Source organism: Amblyomma americanum, chromosome 3 (assembly GCF_052857255.1).
Source record: "Amblyomma americanum isolate KBUSLIRL-KWMA chromosome 3, ASM5285725v1, whole genome shotgun sequence".
Taxonomy (NCBI): Eukaryota; Metazoa; Arthropoda; class Arachnida; order Ixodida; family Ixodidae; genus Amblyomma; species Amblyomma americanum.
Window position 1 is genome coordinate 162,494,433 of NC_135499.1, and position 20,947 is coordinate 162,515,379.

Here is a 20,947-nt window from a genome sequence, read left to right on the forward strand (position 1 = left end):
ACCGGGAACAAAAGGAAACCATCAGTGAGACGCTTCAGTGGTGACGTTTATGACGTTTTAGTGGTTAGAGCAGTGTACTTTTAGCTAAGCGACGCGAAAATGATTTGCAAAAATGTCCCTGGTGTTCTTCCCACCAAGCTCATCTTTTATGCCGACACCGATGATGCTGAGCGGCTGATGATCTCAAGGAAAGCTAAACTGGCATGCAAGCGAAAAGATCAAATAATTGAGGCTGTAAAATGAACTTGGCGAATGTAAGTACTGAAGAATTACAGTTAGCCTTCTAAAGTGACTAGGTTGCCCTTAATCATGCTCTGCCACAAAATGCTCCACAGATCGTTTAAAAGTCGTGTGCAAATTATGCACCTGCATCTTTGTTATAAATGTTGCCGGCGTATTTTCTGCCTTTCATGCCACCGTGTGTTGTGGCACCAAAATGCACAACAGGTGCAAACTGCTGGAGTCCATGAGGTCGGCAACCAATATTTGCTGCGCTACCGTGCTTTCTTGCATCTGGAGGTTCTTCGGGGAGTCAAGAGTGATACACATAAACTACAGAGAGTGCAGACTGCCGTTAGTAGCACCAATTGTTTTGTTTGCTGACATCGATACTTTTGAACTCGGGATAGCTCAGTGGTCAAAGCGCTCGGCCGCTGTGCCTAGGACACGGGTTCAATCCCGGCTGCGGCGACCGTGTTTCGAAGGAGCCGAAATGCAAAGGTGCCCATGTGCTGTGTGATGTCAGCGCACGTTGAAGACTCCCAGGTGGTCTGAATTAATCCAGAGCCCTAAGCGCGGCTTCCCACATAGAGCTCATAAAGCTTCGTGCACGTAAACAGCACAATTCTCATTTATTAATCCACTGCATCCTGATAGTAGCGATTTTGTGCAACAAACAAATTTAGTACAACAGCCTTGCTGGGAGATGCGATTTCGTGTATTCACAGGGTTACGCACAAAACACATTTAGTATCAGCTTGGTGGGCAGTTTTTGAGTAACCAGGAGGCCAGACTGGGGCAGCAGTTCTGACAATCACTGCATCCGTCTCCTTGGACAATGACTGCATAGACATTTCAGAAACAAGCATGCACTCAATGCCAAACTAATGGCTTAGCGGCGGCTTAGTGGTTATGGTGCTCGGCTGTTGACCTGAAAGACGCAGGTTCAATTCCAGCCAGGGCAGTAACATTTCGATGGAGGCGAAATGCTAGAGGTCCGTGTGATATCAGTGCATGTTAAAAAACCCCAGGTGATCAAAATTATCCGCAGCCATCCACTATGGTGTCCTTATAGCCTGTCGTTTTCGGACATTAAACCTCTTCAAACCAAACCAAAGAGGTGCACGTGAGCATGCACTGAAGGACCTTTAAAAAGTGGTATTCAGACAACGCAAGTCTGCTAGCCTGAACTGCAGTTGGGTACAAAGTACGCATTGCCCATAATCGTAGCGAGTTGGCTTTTGGACTCGACTGGGCTTGCTAGCAATGCCGCAACAACAACCAACACATCACAACCACCAGGTGTATAGCCCACGACTACCGTCCACGGGCTCAGGACGGGCCACTATGGTAGCTTGCGCTACAATCACCACGGGAGGTACCAAACCGCAACATAAAGCTTAGTTTTAGCAGAACTTGTTCGTGCATGGTGCCCATCACAACGTAGAAGCAGAAAACCTAACGTTCACATATTGAAATGCTTCCTGGCAGCATAAAACACAAATGCCACCTAAAATGGCACCGAATGCCATGCACACCGCTCCAAGCGAGATTGGCCACTTCTCCACAACGCCCAACGCCACTGCGGCCGGCGCACGAACTAGAGTGCAAAAACAATCTCTCTGTGTTCTCTGCTGCAGCAGGCGGTCACTGTCAACACCTAAATATATTCTTACACCGTGATGTAAAGTGAGCGGTTGCTCATTTAAATGCAGAGCTACACTGCACTGCACTTCTCAGGCACACGCGTGACTTGTATTATTATGTCAGTTCCACATGCCACATGATGACTGCAGGAGCTCTGTGTAATCACAGTGGTCCAATGATGGATGCAAAATCAACTATGTTTATTTGATGACTTATGTACAGTGATGATAAATTTGTGGCACAAGAATAACAATAAAAACACAATGAAAAAGAGAAGAAAATCTGATGACACAAACTTGCAAAACCAACGTTGAAATTTGGAAATACAGCAGCATAAAGGCATTAGTCGTTAGGCCTTTTCTGGTCTGTCATCTATCCACCAAAGCCTGAGAGAACTGTCCGTCTTTACTGCATCACTGAATGTAAAGAAACTGTCACTGTTGTCGTCCGCAAGTTCCGGAAACTTCCTTTGGCCAGATGTTGTGGCATAGACTGGTAACGATGGATGAAGGCTGCAAAGAGCAGTATAATTTCATAAGAAGCAGGCAAAAAAAAATTGTTCTTTGGCCTTTACAATCCTGCTCGAGTTGAGGTGTCACAATGGTTGCACACTGTAATATCAAAATATGCACCAGAATTTGCCTAGTGAGTATTCGAGGAATCAGGGGATCCACAATGTGTATTTCGAAGATGCTTATGATACTAGAAATGCAGAAGAAAAATTAATGCAGGTGACAAAACCTGTCTGCATGATAATGGCGAAGGACATGCTACCAGGCTGACCGTTTTGAGAGATATTATTTACCATGCTCATTAGCTGACATTTAAAAAATTGTAGGGGACACTTAAGCAGCTCCGCCTTAATGGTATGAACCGATAGCGTTAATGGGTTAATGCCCATATAAATTGCCGGTTCGTGTGTGAATGAGCGAGAGGCTTCCAATACGAACAAGTATACACGAAGCAGTATGCAGAATTGGTCATTCTCTTTACATTCATAGATTACTGAAAGTCCTCACACTAGTCCTGGTGCTGTGGTGCAGCAATATGCGATGCTCTGCACCTGCCCTGCGATGGCAGGTGCTGCCTCTGGCAGTACTTGTGCGACCCAGGTTGGTCTTCCTGAGCAACCTCTCGTGACAAGTCATTAATCTGCCATCTGCCATAGTGGGCAGTTCACAACCCGGTAGGCAGGTTGTGATGACATCACAAGGCCACATGAACTAGGTGGCCCACCTGTCACCTAGGTAGGCCACCTAGGTTGCTACTATGCAGATTTTTTCACGGATTTTTAGCCAATGATGCCGACGCTGGCTTTTCTGCAACATGGTACCCTTAAAGGGACACTGAGGAGAAACTGAAGTTGGCTTGTATCGATAGAATACCAGCTCCTAAACACAAAAACGCCACTCTTTCTGAAAACAAAGCTCTTGTAAGGTAAAAAAGAGCAAGAACTAGAATACAGGTATCGTCGCCACAGGTCAATCTCGCAAGTACGCGCGATGATGAAATAGGAGAAAAGACACCAAAGATCTCTGTGGCTGACAAACGTGCATGAAGGTTACGTGTGTGATCAGTACTGAAGTGTATAAGCTTTCTTTTGAAACCATTAGTGCACTTTTATCAGACGAGGAAGACGAAAAAAAACAACCTGAATGTTGGAAGTCAAAGAAAGCCTGCAATTGGAGGCGCTGCAGGCGGCCAGCTGAGTTTCGGTATGTTTTGGGATGCTTTGCGGCTAAGCGTTCTGCATAACAGCATGGTTTCATTATGCACCTCGATATACAAGGACGAAGCAGCAGAGGACTTCCAAGTGCCTCTCTAAGTGCTCCTCAGACAAAGTTCGTGAAATGGCAAGCAACTAGGACAAGGAAAAAGAGCTGTGGATAGCCAATGTTCAACACGCTTCCACGTTAGCAAACACACCATTCGGCATATTCGCTTTGTCAATGTACCGAGATGCTGGGCTGCATAACCAGCTCTACGAGAACTATTACCTTATAAACGCCTGTAAGGGCCGCACCCGTGTACAGGCCACGCCCTGTTTTCCCAAAGGAAATATTAAAAAATAAAGATCCGTGTAAGGGCCACCCCTAAGTTTCCACAACCCACGCGGGAATAGCCTTTGAAATGCACGCACCGTGGCCTCTGCAATAGGTTCCGGCTGCAAGCAACGGTGCGCTTGAACGCAGAGGACGCGTACACACACAAGAGCTTACAGATGCTGCCCACGGATGGTGCCCGAGCCTGCGGCTCATCATCATCATCGTCAACTTTTTCCTCCACCGCGAGCTCCCGCTTTCCATATCGGCATCAGTATCACCAGCTCCAACTTTCTGTGGCTGTCAAAGGCATGGGAGTTGTGGTAGCATATTAGCTCACCGTAGTTGTGGCTTTCGTGTGCTGCCACCGAGTGCTGCAGTTTTAGCACGATGGCCAAGCACCTTAATAGCTAAACGGCTGGGAGTTTGCTCTCGAACACGGCAAGCGAGTGGCAGGCAGGAAATTAAACGTGTCCGAGATGGGTCCGACGATGGTGCAACCAAAGGGATGCATTGAGGAACACAAGCTACAAAAACCGCGTTTGCCGAGGCAAGCTGTGCAAGTTTCCCGAACAGGAAGAAGAGGTGATCTGCTATGTGATGGAAACGCGGAATAACGGCTGCACATTATCAACGGACATGCTGCGCGACTTCTTGTGGGATGAGCGCTCACCAGAGCACAGCACCAGCTCGGTGTTGAAGGACTCTGTGAGTGACGATTTAACGTAGAATAAATGGTGGTCATTTCTTGATTGGTATGTTTTTACTTTTTTTCCACACATCACATGTATGGGCTACACCTCGAAAATTGGCCCTCGAATCTGGAAAAAAAAAAAGTGCGGCCCTTACACGCGTTTAAAAGGTATTACAGAATTCAATTATGCCCGCATGTACCAGTCACTACACATCAGTCGTGATGGTGGCTCGGTGTGAAAGCGACACTGCCGAGTCCTCAGCGCTAGACTTTCTTGCAAGACCTGTCACCTCAGCCCTCAAAAGCATCGCTTGCTGTATGGGGTTGAGGCCACTGAATGCAGGCCACAGTTCTTTGCGAGAACTTCTTTGTAAGAATCAAGAACGGGATCCATCGTAACGTTGGTGCAAACGTAAACGAAGCGACGATGGCTGATGCCTTTAACGTCCGGCCGGCAGCAGTTTTCATTTTGGCTGCTGCTGGGCGAGAGCGCAGTGCACGCCGCCAACAATCACGGAGTCCTTGTTTCCGTTTTCGCCACTTCACGTCACTGTTCTCCTATTTCGCCATCAGAGTGTCCCGAGTTTGAAACTTAGCGGAAGGAAAAAGTTTTTCAACTTCGAATCCAAATCTCTTAGCAATAAAGGCACCTTCCGCTCCGCTGCCGGACAAGTGGCAACAAAGCCACAAAATGCTTAGCTTTCGGATTTTACTAACAAAAATTTTTGACAGCGTTGTCCTCAGTGTTCCTTTAATGCTACCGCATTGAAGTCACCTCATTTAGGGTATAAAAGGTGTTCAATTCGTCTGAAACAAAGAAATAATTGCAAACTGTTACACACTCAAAAAAACCTTTGAGTTGGCAATGTACACAGCCGCGTAGGTACAAGGTGCCTTACGTGGTTAACAGACCACACTACCTAATTTCTCGCCTAATTTGAACAATGCCCAGAGCACATTGTTTCAGCAGTTTCCTGAGCGATACACTGAGAGCTCAGCCTTTTCTCAAGTATATCGAACAAGCATTGGACACTGCTGAAGTGCATACAATGCAGTAAATAACTTGCCACTCCTCACAAAAGGCATTTGCTGGTGACCTCACCTGACACCACTGACACAGTCATCATGAGCCTTGAAGAAGAGCCCTGGCTTTTTCAAAGGTTCACAATCATCAAGCTCCAAGGGCTCAACTCTGAGATCCCAAGCAGTGACAATGCCATTTGTATTTCCACTAACAAGGTAGTTTCCACACCTGAAAAAGTGAGACGTAAAAAAGGCTTTGATGTCTCAAGCAACTCCCATTTGTTTCAGACACAGAAAACCAGGTGAGCTTAGTGAACCGAAAGAATCGCCACATTGCATTCAGCAGATTTTTTGGAAAAAATTAATTTATGTGAATTGTGAATAATACAAGAACAATGCACTTCACTTGCCAGCCCATGGCATCTTGCCTTACCACAGCTGGCATGTTCCGAAGGAGCTAATTTTGGGCCAAGTTATAGATTGGGATACATTAGAAAATGAACTAATGTAGAGAACAGCCATCACGTAAAAACACCATTTTTAAAGATCAGAAGAAATGAAAGCTTCACGTTCCTTTGCACTGTGATTTTGGCCGCATTACCCTGCATAGGGGTTTTCCCATAAGCAAGCCAACCACAGAGAACAGACATAAGCATTGTCGTCCAACAGCAGTAGTTATGTTTTCTTTTAAATGCCGCACCAGTTTATTGTTACTTTCCTTTATATGCCTTCTTATTCATTTGCCTTCTTCAAAAATGAGTTGAATTTGACAATAAAGTACTGTTTTCTATTTATGTCTATTCCACACCCAGACATCCAAAAAACGAATGCATTCTTTTTATTGAGGGCTGCGTCAAACTTTTGCTGTAGCAGTGAATCCCCATGTCACCGCTTCATGGTCTGCCACTTTGATACAGTCTTCAAGACATTCATCACAATCCCTGCTGTTGATGCTGCCTCATGCAGCTGTCACCTTCAGACACACACTAGCTCAGTGTGTCGTGAAAAACCCACACACGGTTTCTTTTTGCTCCTCTATAAGCCTCTGGGGGTCTCATCTGGGTCTATACTGTCTAATAGTACTGCAGTGTTGCGAACACTTATTAAAAAAGAAAAAAACCTGATACCAGTTCCACCCAGCAGGGGTCTTGCATGACTTGCAGGGCATGCTGTGTGGCCCATGATCCTGAAGGATTTTGGCCACTTTTCCAGAAGTACCTCACTTGTTCACCCTTTTTTTGCGCTCTGATAATCTAGACTTCTAAAGCTCTTATACTTTCCTTGATGTCTAGTTATCTCAGCCTACATCAATAGTTAGCCTTTTGCAATAAAAACCTAGAAGCTGTGAATGATTACAAAACTATGACAGAAAAAAAAAACAAATAAAACGAAAGGAAATTTTGGTTGCTTAGTGGCCTTCTCCAAGAATTCTGACTTGGACTTTTTTCCCCTTAGGGGCAGTTGAATACATTGTTGTCTATTTTTAATTGAGTTTTTTTACTTTTCCTGGGTCCCTTACTTTTTCTTCTTCCCTTTCCAACTACTGACCCCTAGGGAGATAAGTTTAAGACTATTTAAATTCCCAGGGAACTTTCTTTTTTTGAAATAACAATTTGCATTTCTAAATGTCACACATTAAAAAAGCAAGTGAAAGACTGCTGAAAAAAAAATTGGAGGACGCTTAAGCTTCGCCTTTAAGAGTGGAACGCGACAGCGCTGGCAGCTGGCAGGGAGTCCGCAGAATGCCATCGCCTTGCCCGTTGGAGAAATTGCTCGGAGTCTCTAGGAGGCCTCTGAAAACAACACAGATGCTGCTCCACACTAGTACGCGTAGATGGATGCAGTTCCATCACACCTGTTCAGAACCGAACGACACTACTATGGTGCAGAAAGGTTGCCTGTGCTGCGCCATCTGCCGGGCCAGCGCCGTGCATGGCAAAGGGGGGTTTCAGTGGATGCCACACGATGGCGCTATGACTGCACGCCAAGCATAGAGGAAATTTACCAGAAACGCATGATACCTACTTAATTCCGACATCTATAATTTACATGCTCATAATTACTTATGTACACCTCAATACAGATTTCGAAGATACGTTTCTATGAAACCCGTGCATTAGCTAGGCGCGCCTTTATTCATGTTCAAGCATCGAGCCATCGTGGCGGAGTGGAAGCGTCTCCGTCTCGAACGCCAAATGACCTGGTTCGATTGCTGGCCTATATCCCGTATTTTTTTTTATTCACTGAGTGTGCGTGCGCTCTGATTTTTACACAGCCCTCGAATATTTCCGACACGCTGTGCCGACAACTACAACTACATCTACTACTACTACAATGCCGATGCCTTCTCGACCGAACGAGGTGTATAAGCTGTCGCGTAATATATATTATTCGTTGATAGAAAACATTTGGTAACAAGCTAACTAAGCACGTAACCTAATAATTTAGTAATAAATGATGATGATGACAGCAGCTATACAACTCAGGCCATACACATTTAAAAATGAGACATGCTATCAGAATCGGCTAGTTTATACAAAAAGATTGCACTACAGATTGTCTAGCTGCTTAAGGTTAAGGTCTCCTCGGCAGGCTTGTGATCCCCGCCAGCCTGACTAAAAAACGGTGCACTATAGAACCAGAATTTCACAGCATAAAGCTGAATGCCTGCTTGACTTCCACAGTGAGAAGCAAGACAGTGTACAAAAGACACCACCGCATAATGCCTTTGCTGTGCTCTTACTTAATGCAACCATTCAGAATGTGTGCTTTTAAGTTAAAACCCATTTACCCCAAGAAAAGGTCAAAGGTGCCACATCTACAACAGATGAGATGGAGTAAGCTGTATTATTTCCGAATTCCACCTTACCGTGAAAGGTCAAAGTACATGCGCTGGTGTGTTGTAACCGTCCTCTTCATGCAGTACAACACTTTGCCCAGATTGCGGAGGTCCCAGCAGAGGATCTCCGAGTCCTGCAAGCAGACAACATGGCAAACAAGTTGCATGGTCATAACCACAAGGCATTAGAGGTGGGCAAGTGTGCAAGTGTGGTTAAGTGTTGAATGCCACTGTTTCTTCAACATATACAGAGACATCTGAAACTCTAGAAGACAATTGTGACACCTCTTAAATAATCACGTGCACACATGACAATTATATCGCCCTCAAATACTTGAGGATACACTGAAACCTACCACAGAAGCGGCTTACTGCACATATTCAGCACTAGAGGCACATAATCAAGTGCAAAAAATGCTTGTTTGGTTGGCCTACATGCTCATCTTCTTGGCTAGCCGTGTGCAGTGTGAGCACATGGTGGATCTCCTCTCATAGCCTCACAGCCAATATGCTTTCACTGTGCTTTTATAGAGCTGCCTAGTCAAGACAGCTAACGACATGACAAAAAGAAAATTAGAAATGGAACACGTTTCGAGTTCTTTACTGTCTCCTATTGGCTGTTGTCACAGGAGACCACGCCTGTGCTGCCGCGAATGATTGCAGTAAATATGAGCGGCTGCACTACCAAACTCCTTCAGCGCTTTATGCCCTTCATTCAAAGCATAGAAAGGACGTTTAGGTTAACAGCACTTCTTGAAGAATTAGCACACTAAGCATCTAACTGGCTGTACAGCTATAAAAAAAAGTCATCCAAGTATGATCAATGTGTAAAAAAATAATGTTCACACTTCAGCAGCTCAGCTACAAAAATAAAAATGTGCATTTATGTGAACAAGACAAAAGTAGCGATGTAATTTGCGCTATGCCCAGACTACCCTAATGCGGGAATGTATGCGTATTGACCTGCGTTTCATTTCCATAAAGAAAGAATGGTTTTTGCCTAGAACTTCATTAGCCAATCGCATTGTCGGTTACCTTCCATGGTTAAAGATCTCGCCTATTCCTTCCAAAAGCAACTGCGTTCTCGGCGATCAGCAGGAGCACTTGCGGGAGGTTCAGCGGATGTCGACTCCATGGTGTTAGGTCATAGCAGGAGCGTGTGAAATGCTCAGAGTAAGTCAAAATGGTTACTCTAGCCCGAGCACCAGGTTCAGGTGATAAGAGACTTTCGCGTCGCCAATGCGCACGCGCTAATTCGTCCTAACATGGCAAACGTGCGTGCGCCTACCTCAGCAGCACGTGGGGCTATTTGGTGCCCTCACAGCATTCTTGTGTGCACACCCACATACTGCATGCCGCCAGTGTGCTCGCGCTAAAAGCTGCTCCTCTACAGTGCCTCTGCCTGGTGTCGCAACAATCTCCTTTGAGATGCCGTGAGTGTGTAACATTTTGTTGTAGGTGATAATTCAAAAACCTGTGGATTTGACTCCCCTCAGGCTAACAATATCATGAATTAACACTTACAGGAGACAAGAACGAGAATTTTCGAAACTCGCTTCAGCAGCACCTTGTGCACTCATACAGGTCCTAAACAATGGGTGGCCGGACAGAAACAGGATAGGCAGAATTTGGGGACAAAAAGAGGTGCAAATGTAGCCATTAAACGCATTCCTGCATTAATAACAAGCAACTAAAGGTTCCTTTAACCTTTTGCCGACTCAGAATTGTTCAGAAAACTATGGACCTACTTGTACAAGGCAACTTTCATGCTGTGTTGCGATTTTCTTGCAGATGAAATAGCATACGTAACACAAAGTTAGAAACTTGCCTTTCTACCCCCACTGTACAGCATCTGTCCATCGGGTGAGAAGCTCAGATGGGTCACGCCACCGTGGTGGCCAGACAGGATGAACTGCAAGCCTCCATCAGACTCGCTGTACACAGCCACTGGACAAAACAGGTGCATGGCCACACGTTCATGATGTAATGAATGAACAGACAGCATTAAGTAGTACATGGGCACTGAAGCGAGGCTGAGGAACTGTAATCAGTGACAAATTTATAAATACTCTACTAACATTTGCAGCCTTTCAAAGTGGCCATCAAAACAAATCTCCAAAAAGGCAAACATCCTCTGCACATCAAAACTTCTGAGGAAGCACAGTGCGATACAGCACAATGCGATGCAGCACAGTGCGGTGCGGCATAGTGCAGTGCGGCATAGTGTGGTGCAGCACAGTGAGGTGCAGCACAATGCATTTGTGAATTTTTGGCAGCACAAAATTCAAAAGCGAACTTTTCTTTCTGGACACAATACTCTGCATGCAAGAAGGACACAAATCACTCTCATGAGCCCATGAAGTGTGTTTGCTGTGCGTGTTCTCAATCAAGCAGCGCGCTGTCTAGTTGACAAGCAACACTGTAAGGAATAGAGCGGTAGCTTAAAGAGGTAATAAGATGATTTAGCAAATTTGTGCAGACAAAATGATCAATTAAAATGGCAACAATTAAAGAAAACTCTGAAGATTCCTCGCCCTACTTGCGAATGACTAGACTGGCGACAGGCAGGTTACAGGGACGGTGCCAGGATATTTGTGGTGGGGCGGCGCGGAGAAGCATGGGCACAAAGAGGGGGGGGGGGACAAGCCGAATTTCGAGCAGGCATGTTTCTTCTCTGACACTGTTCCTCCTAAACATAAAGTAAATAAAAAGAATATGATCCAGAGCTGAGAGCTTCACATATTCGATTACCAGGAATTTATCGCCTGGTTCTGAAGAAGGCATATAGCAAATTTTTGGTGTGGTCCGACAAATTTTCGGGGCGCCCCTCACCTCCCCTTGGCGCCGTTACTAGCAGGCTAACGCGTCCAGATGTTGGAATTTTCAAAGTCCATTTACTGTGTGTATGTGCTGGACATAACACTTAGTGAGGGCTCACTTTGCAAGACTAATGCGACTGTTTTATTACCGTAAAAAAAGTGTTCGCATAAGGTGCACTTACTATTCAACTGTGCATAGCATTCCTTGAGGGTCTGCGAAATACAGTGCAGTCAACATACATACGGTCATTGTGTATGTCGTTTTTGAGGCTCACGTCTATACAATGCCAGTTCTTCATCTTGACTCGAGTGTAGTCAGGGATCAGACACAGTCCAAGCTCAATGGTCATAAATTAGAAATAAGCCAAATATGTGAATGTTAAAGTGACAAATGGTGATGAGAAGTGGCAGTTTTTCAGCCAATTCAAGCATGCTGTTCATCTGTCTGCCCCATGCAGCACTACCGCTGCGCATCCAAAGGTTAGCACTTCAACTCAAGTTCCTCTTCCAGTAAGCAAACACGCTTCGCCAAGAGCATCCCTTGCACTGTTTTCCTTCAACACAAGCTGTGGGTTTTATTTTATTTGGTTACACTCTTCCCCTGTTTATTGTTCTACTGCTATGACAGCACACCGGCCTGCGTCTGTTACTGTGCTCCAAGCCCGTGCTGTACGTAGACAACAACAACAGACCGTTCCATTCCAACTTAGGTCCCTATAACTGGCTGTCGACAGTAAAAGGCAGGGAGCAGAGCTACATACTGATGCACATACCAGTTTTACAATAGGATCCAGCAGCATAGACACCATGTTGGCTGAAGGCAAAGCAGCTGATGATGCCTGCCTGACCCATCTTCTTCACTATAAGAGGCACAAGAAATCCGATACATATAATGAACCACTGTCATAAAGAAGTAATAAAAGGAACAAAAATTAGGACTTCTGCATTGAATTAGCGATGTTTGTTGTTCCTTATGCCTTTTAATACTATTTCACAAAAGCAAATGCATTCTTCTTTCAACAGCATACAGCTAAACAACCCACTAACCTAGCCAATGAATTCTGCCTCAAACTAAGCATGCTAATCAATAAACATAACACAGGCAACAGCAACTGAAGAATTTCACTAGCACATGATGTTCTAGCAAGGCACAAGTCATCCACTGCATTGTGACTTTCTGTAGAATCATGGAACAAACCTGAGACCTAGCTCGTATAAATGCTGCAGTACTCAATAAAAAATAAGTCATAAAATTGTCGACCCCAAGCTAATGCCATGTGCTCATACAAACACCAGGTAGGTAGTTATATGAAAAGTATGTGGCAAGTAAACAACATCTTCCGCAAAAATATAGAACACTAGTTGAAAATGAGCCATGTTAAAAATGCCACTACCGCAACAGGGCTTAAAGATATGCAAGTAGCTAGCAAGCTCAGGATATGAAGGCTGCAATAAAGCACACGCAGCCCTTCCAGCTCAATAAGTTAAGCAGCGCATTAGACAGCGTAAGTAAGCAAAAGATCTTTAAAATGTGTGCAAGCAATACGAAGGCAAACTAAGGTAAATAATCTTATGTCTACAAGTTATGTGGAAATAATAAAAGATTAGGCATATCCAGATATCCAGAACAAGATCAAAGCAACAATAGAGCCAAAAATAAACAGTCACCATTTGTTGGCCGTTCGTCAAACCACCTCCCAGGCCTGGACACATCAAAAACTCGCACCATCTTGTTGAAGCCGCAGTACAGTTTCTCACCGCATCTGTCAAATGCAATACTGTGCGCTGCAACAGGTTCATCCTGAAGAAGAGCAAAGAAGGTTAAAGGTTGGGAAAGCTGAAAAATACAAAAGAGTAAAATATGGCAACATGGTCTCAGAGGCTCTGCATAAAGAACTATGCATATGTAGAAATAATAAATTCTTAAGCAATGTGTAGCTCAAGCTCACTTTTATACCAAGTTGAATCATAAGGAGAAGCTACATTCAAAGATGTTCACGAGAGTGCAAATTTCCAAAATGGGCCTAGCACAAGCCTGGTACTTCTGAAATCACATGCAATGCTCACCAGACTAAAGGCGAATGCTGTGCACTCACTTAACACTGTTTATAGCATCACAATATATAAAGAAAGCTATGCCCACAATCAAGATAGGTCACAGCATTTCCAATGCAGCCATTGCGGGATCATGCACCTTTGACTTAATAATAAAGTCAGTTTATTGACATGAAACAAGGCATAATCAGAAATGTAACAAAAAAGCAAGAACAAGAAAGGGTGTGCTGCCGTGTGTATTTTACGCCACAAAATGCACAGAGGAGCTGGTCTTCGTAATGGAGTATCGGAGATGCCCGTGAAAATGCTGCGTCCATGCTAGACAGTTTAGTTGCAAAAGTTTCCCGACAGCCCAGCCTGTTCTATGGAACTCTAGTAGAAACACACCTTCATTAAAGACTGCATACCGTATGATACCACTTGCCTCCCCTGCGTCTCTACTCTCATGCTGATACATCGGCAGGACAGAGATAACTTGTGTGATCATGAACACAATTATAGTTTAGCTTAACATGCATTTCAGTGAACACTGAATGAGCATGATGAACCTGTCAACACCATCCTAATAGAAACATGAAGGATAAACTCTGCCTTCTAGAAGGAATTTTCTGTATCCCACTGCCAAAAACAAAAGGAAACACCTCAGCTAACACCACTTTCAGTTCGACACCATGTACCGCCTTTGCCAAAAGCAACCAGGCAGCATGGTTTGTTTTTTATTCAGTCGTACAGTGGAGCAGTTACACTCTCCTCCCCCTACCCCCCAAACCCCTTCAAGTTGTACCTTTCAAGACCTTTTGAGTTGTATGGGTGCTGTAAGGCTGTATACGGCTGAGAGCCAAACCATGTAGCCCGGTCACTTTTGGCAAGGATGGTATTAGTCGCATGCTTTACCACACTGCACTGTTCACTACTCGCTACCCGTTACTAACACTACGCAGTGAGGAAACATGGGCAAGTTAGTACTCATTTTTACTAGTTATAGTAGAAAATAGGACGACAGATAGGGACTACAAATAGAGAAAAACAGGGCTGAATGGAGGGAGGCCTTTGTCCTGCAGTGAATGCAACCAAGTTGGTGACGGCAAGTTTTTTTTTGATAAGTCATCACTACCACTGTCGGGGCATCTTGGTCAGTAATCTGGCCTCTTTTTTTCTTTCAATGAATTCTTCCTGGTATGCCTCAAAATATATATAAATGGCTAAGAGGAGAAAGAAGAGAAGCATTCAACACATGAACAGCTAATGTGCACTTTCAGATTCCCCTTTTGTATTGCCTTCTGTACCATTTTGTACCACAACTGTCCCCACATAAACCATGATATGCATGCAAGAAGTGCAAACTCGTTGATTTAGCTAGCTACTAGATATGGAAGAACCCAAGGAATGCATTTTGAACAAGAAATATGCGTCATTTTTGGAAGCACTGCAATCAACACGGACACAGAGAGAGATAGACAAGGACGAGCGCTCTCTGTGTCTGTTTTAATTGTAGCATTTCTAAAAATGACTTATGTGCGCCAACTAGCCTGACCTGCCACCCTTAAAGGAGCTTGGACACCTAACTGTTGTCTAACATAACGTGTTGTCTTCTTTGAAATGATGAGTAAGGCATTATTATACATGGGTTACCAAGTGATATTCTCCGACGAACGCTAAATAATTTGTAAGAAATTTTTTCTCGTGCTGTTTTAGTTTCGGTTTCAACAACTGAACAATGACTGTGACGTCAACGTGTGCTTATAGGTGACGTGAGGCATGAAAAAACTGTGAAATAATTAGTGCTTTGTCATTTTAAGTCACTACATTGTTAAAGCCAGCTTGTCACCAGGAGACGAAATGAGAACTAATGTAGAAGCAGCAATTATATTGCAGTTTTTCGTGCCTCATATGACCTATAAGCACACACTGACGTCACATGCATCATCTGGCTGTTGGAAGCTGAAACTGCAACAGCGTGACAGAAAAATTCTATTATAAATCATTTGGCAGTCCTAGGCAAATACCACGTGGTGATTCATGCATAGCAGCATCTTCCACATCATTGTTGAGAAGAAAACATGCCACCAAAATTAGGTGTCTATACTCTTTTAAGAAATATGCCCAAGCAAGACAAACTGATTCCCATCGCTTGAAGTGCTTTCACATCTAAACTAACTGAGTGATCTCCCCAACAAAAGTAACACAGTAATCAGCGTCTACCAGGTGATTATATGGCCGGTAAGAACACCTCAGCTCAGCTGTGTATGCATCCCACAGGTGAACAGGATTCCCAGCGCTTGTGCTTGCAAAACTGCAAACAAATGAAAGCAGCTCTTTGTTAGGTCACTGCAGTAGCACATTCAGTGATACAAATGCACTGAATGTTAACAAGAAGTGAAAAGACAGCCATGTGATAAACAATGAAATCTCAACACTGAGAAGCAAGAAATGCATGCAAGACACACGAATGCTCAACCACACTAATGAGACAAATGGTGTTGATCTTCCTTCTTCTTGTTACAAGTTAATAATATTTTTCTTATACCATGTTCATACTTCTAATGCAAGTGAAAAAACTGGAAGAAACACTTAAGCTCCACCTGAAGGGTATGACGCAATAGCATTAATGGGTTAATGTCCATATCCGTGGAATTGGTCATTCTCTACTTTATGTTCACAGATTGCTGGGAGTCCTCGCACCACTCCTGGCACAGTGGTACAGCGGTTAAGGGATACGCCACTGCCCTGCAATAGCAGGTGCTGCCACCTGTATGGCCTGAGACCCAGGTTGCGCTTCCCGAGCAACCTCTCGCGACCAATCATTAATTTCACTGTCATCTGCTGCCACGGTGGACAGTGTGCTCACAATCCAGTGGGCAGGTTGTGATGACGCCACAAGGTCACATGACCTAGGTGGCCCACCCAGGTTGCCGGAGTGGCCGGCTGCTCTGGCCGCTTAAGCCCTTCCATGATGCTTTTTGCCGTGCCAGCGACAATAGAGGGGCTTTACAGCCGCTCTGGCTGCAAGGCTTCAAACGGTCGCCAACGCTGACACCACTAACACTGATACCGCTGATGCTGACACCGAGAACGCTGACGCCGGACAGTTTTGAAGCGAAAGCGTCACAACGCCAGGTTTTCAAGAGGGTAGTGTAGTTCTGTTTATGACCTTGAAAAGCTTTAGGTGTCAAACCGTGGAGCAAAGTCACGTAGGCCATGGTGGCGCATATATGCCAAACCAAGATGGTGGGCCACCCCCCAAATCTCTCGAAGGTCAAGATCAAAGTCAAGGTCAAAGGTTGAAGAGCTGGGACAACTTGTGATGCTGTATGACGGTGACGTCATATGAAAGGAATTTGAGTAAACAAGCACATCAATCATGGAGATAGATACTCTGCTTGACAATGGGGGCAGAGCCACCATCTGAGACGTCAATAGAGAGCTGTGTACATTTCCCAATGGCGAGCCGGTGGGGGTAGAAACCAGTTTTGCGATGGAGGAGGAAGAACATCCTGCCGTGATAGCGTGCCGGAAAGTGAAGCTTTAACATTTCAATAAGGCTAGGAAGAAACACCGTGCCGAAGAGACAGAAGAAGAACGTGCGACACGCATCGAGAAACGACGGAAGAGTGCTACTGCGAAGAAACAGCAGAAAGTGCTTCAGGCGGTACATCTAACCAGCAACGCAGAGTGGGAGGTTTCTTTCGCTTCTCACCAGGAGTAACCAAAGCTAAACCACAGCTAATTTTTTTTTTTTTTTCTGACATGAGGGCACTAATGCTCTCGCATAAAAATATTTTTTCAAGTTAAACTTGTACGATATCACAGTCCATTAAGGTTCCCACAAATTCAGAAGCTTTGTCAACAGGCACTTGCCAGCTACGCACAACAATATAGCTAAGGTTATCACACTGAACTTTCTCTAAGGCATCACATAAGATGCCCCAGAACAACTCAAGCGCCGCCATGAAGAGAGCCTAAATGTTCTCAGATTGATATAAGCAGTTTTCACAGATCACACATGCAAAACTCACTATATTTTTCATAATATGAGCATCCCAATTAACAACAAACAGGTCCAGAAAGTAAAGTCACTCTCTTTCACACACTGAGCTTTCAAACCGTATATCTAGGACCCCCCATTTTTGAATAAAACCCAATTTCATCTGAATCATGCACCCTGAGCAGACACCTTAAGAATTGTATTAAACCGATTGGTACCTGAAAATAGCACAGTTTATTAGAGCACAAGCGGAAAGCAGTGCACAGGAACTAGTGAGTGTATTGTACTTATTTTAGAGCAATGGTTTCATTTGACTGTTCATGGTTTTATACCTTTCAGGCACATTGTACACAATCGTGTAAAAAATAAACTCGCAGCTTTATCTGAGAGTCTGGCGCACCTAGCAATGAAACCTTTGTTTCAGGTAAATTTAGCATCATTCATGTCCAATATAGGTTGTCTTTCCTGTCACGTAGCGAACGCAGCAAATAATATTTTACAAAGCAGTGAGCACTGTAAAAGCACTCTAAGTGTAAACACTTGCCATACTTCCTTCTGTTGCAGAATGATGAAGGCTAGTCTACTCCTGACAAAATGGCAAATTGAACTATTCTGCTAATTATGCCTCTTGGTCTTCTAGGTAGATACAGATGCATTCATCATGGTAATTAATATTTACTCAAGTTGGCTGTACATCTACGCACAGATATGAGAACAATCAATATCAGAGTTCATAAAAAAATCGCATGTGTGCAGAGAGTGCGTGATCAAATCAGACAACTAGCAACATCTTTTGAATCGTAAAGCAAGAATATGGGAGAGTGCAAAGGCATACCAGCATGTTGCTGGATCAGCAGAATTCATCCCAGGAAACCAGGCAAAGTCATATACGAGGCCACTTTCAGTACACTTCAGCACCGGCACCTGCAAGCGTAACTTCAATTAGATTATTCAATTACTACAAGTAGACTGAGAAAAGAAAGAAGTGAGCAGCCATTACTAAACACTTCTTTGGCTTCTGTGCATACAAAATAAAGTGATCCAATAGCATTATCCTATGACAACTTGTCAGCATTCCTGTTTTTCTTTTGACATGAATTTACTACCCAACCAGACAGGCACGCAGCCAGAAATTTTTTCCGGGAGGGGCCCAAGGCAGTTGTATAGGACGAATCCCGGGGAGCGGTAGGGTTCCCACCTAACAAGAACACTGCTGGGGGGGGGGGGGGGGGGGGGGGGGTTGAGCGTGATTTCGGGAGGGGGGGGCCCCCTCGGGCACCCCCCCCCCCCCCCCTCGATATGTCCCTGCAATGAGATGAGATGCCGTCAAGCCTTAGATTACAGCTTGTATAATGTGAAAAGAAGTGTGCTAAATAGCACTTCATCCTAGATATTCTCTTCTTCAAGATGATCTGCACAGTGACTAAAGAGAGGCTGCTGAGAGATGTAGCTCACATGGCAGCACATGCCCTAATCCTACACATCTACGCATTCTTTTCCCTGTAACTTGTTCAGTGGAAGAAACGATTTTTGGTTGATATAGACTTGTGTGACCCTTACTTTGCTACCAACACCCTAAAAACCAGCACCTGGCAACTCTGCAATCAGATGAAGAGCTACTGCCATAGCAAGTACTTGATATTAACCATGGTTGTGCTAGGGATCCAGGGCTATTCACAGGGAGATACCCAGAGTAACTGGTCAATGCTCTAAACAAACACAAAAATTACATGAAATGGGTAATAAAAGATTGGTGGAGCAAGAACATTGCAGTGCCTGCACAATTTTATTGAACTTCTCCTTTAGTAAACTGCATGAAAATTTGCATGAAGCTAATAAGACTATTAAGTGACATGAGGAGCACTACAGTAACAAAAGGTAAGAAATGCATTGCAAGCACAGTGCCACACACATTGCCAACAATCCTGGTAGGCAAGAAAGAAGTGGTTCAAATTAGTCAATGACTTTGTACCAAAGTAGTATCAGTCACATGTCCACTACTGCTAGCCCAAGTGAGACCACAAGGATCTTTAGCTCCCACCGAGTGCCAAGAAACTGACTGAACAGGAAAAAAAAAAAGCAAGGTGGAAGCTAAACAGAAATGGTAACTGTTAGCTGCACTAAACCCATCACATCTCTAACTGCCACTCAAGTTGGCAGATCCTGCTCAGCAAACTCCCTTGTGAACTGAGCAGTTCACAATAAACATGAACGGCAGTCTCAAGGAAAATAACTGCCTGATTATATTCAGTATAATGTAAAAAAAGCAGTATTTTGTGCTTGCAACTTTGGTATGTACTTAATGCAAGGATGCCAAATATTTGTATGGTGAAGAAAACAATGAAGAGCATAATTTTCTCAGACAGATGGCATCTGCAACATAACGGACGCAATCAGCTATTAAAAAAAAAAATCACTGATCTGCAACATGTCTGGCAAGAAAGGTCAGCAACCACAATGGGTTTGAAGAGAGTATTGTACCAGAACTTTGCTTAACATTGACGATTCACAACATATTTGTCACATGGTACGTTTCAGACAGTACCACAGACCAATTCTTCGAACTACACTGTTCCTAGCAATTAACAGTGCCGTGCAGCCCTATGAAGGCTGTAAATATAGTCATAATATTACCATTTCCTCCACATCATTCCAGTTAATTGTTTGTTCGTACAAGCATGCAGGGAGGTTGAAGAGCCGAAGAGAGCAGTCGTCGCTGTTCGTGAGAAGGCACGAGCCATCAGTTGACCTGTGAGAAAAAACAACACTAATAAAGATCGTGATCTTTCGTCACAATCCATATTCACTTGACCACAGTTTGCAAAAGAAACAATTAGGCGACGAAGTGATACCATTTGCAACCCTTTGTGATGCATTTAGAAAATTCCTTCCAAGCCCCGCACACTTGAACGGGCTTGATGCAGTAGTTGAATGCTGGTAAACTTGATTTGGTCTGCAGGGAAGCATCATCTTCCGGGCTGGTGAACAACTCGCAGTCCGAGTTACCACTGTTATCGGCGGCAACAGTTTCCTGCGCCATAACTTCTTCAGAAGCGTCTCCGTCCATGACGGCTATCGTTACAAACAGTAATAGTCAGTGAACTTTCATTTCAGGCTGTAAATTTTCACTTAAAACCACCGGTGAACGATGTTCACTCTTTCCAAGCCACAATTCTCCACCTTTTAATGTCACAGTTCGCACACAAGGATATCAGAGCTCCAGCAAGGCCCACGTAGTGAACGATGTCACTCTCATCTCTCGTTTTCAATTCGCGCCGCTGCACATAGCCCAGCCATGCCGGCGAAGAGTTGGTGATTCATGTGTGTGGCTTGTGTGCACCAATGCGAGCAAGCCTGAGACCCCTGAGACGTTCACAACTTCAGGACAGCTGTAATATAACTCTGCAAAAACAGCGGCGAAGCAGTGCATGAAAAGCAGAATATGAGCATAAAAGCCGAACTACACGATCACCACCACTACGAGCAGCGTAACCAAGTCGAGCAATTTTGGGGATTTCGCAGCTGCGTTAAATTCCCCAAAAGTTCGCCACATGCGCCAATGGCGCTAGTTTTTGTCCATTTTGTCCCTAGCGTTCCAGTAGCGGCTCCACCGCGAAGCACAGC

General features: G+C 44.3%; 1 protein-coding gene across 1 annotated transcript; it reads right to left on the minus strand.

Moving 5' to 3' along the window:
• Window positions 1-2,044: 2,044 nt before the first annotated feature.
• Window positions 2,045-20,841, minus strand: WDR79 (Telomerase Cajal body protein 1 homolog). The gene is made up of 10 exons (XM_077658574.1): window positions 20,176-20,841; window positions 19,958-20,072; window positions 18,159-18,247; window positions 15,541-15,631; window positions 12,952-13,084; window positions 12,057-12,143; window positions 10,293-10,411; window positions 8,495-8,598; window positions 5,705-5,854; window positions 2,045-2,378 (listed from the first exon to the last, which is right to left on the minus strand). The coding sequence occupies exons 1-10, from the start codon at window positions 20,388-20,390 to the stop codon at window positions 2,216-2,218; spliced, it is 1,266 nt and encodes a 421-aa protein (XP_077514700.1). The 5' UTR covers window positions 20,391-20,841; the 3' UTR covers window positions 2,045-2,215.
• Window positions 20,842-20,947: the final 106 nt, after the last annotated feature.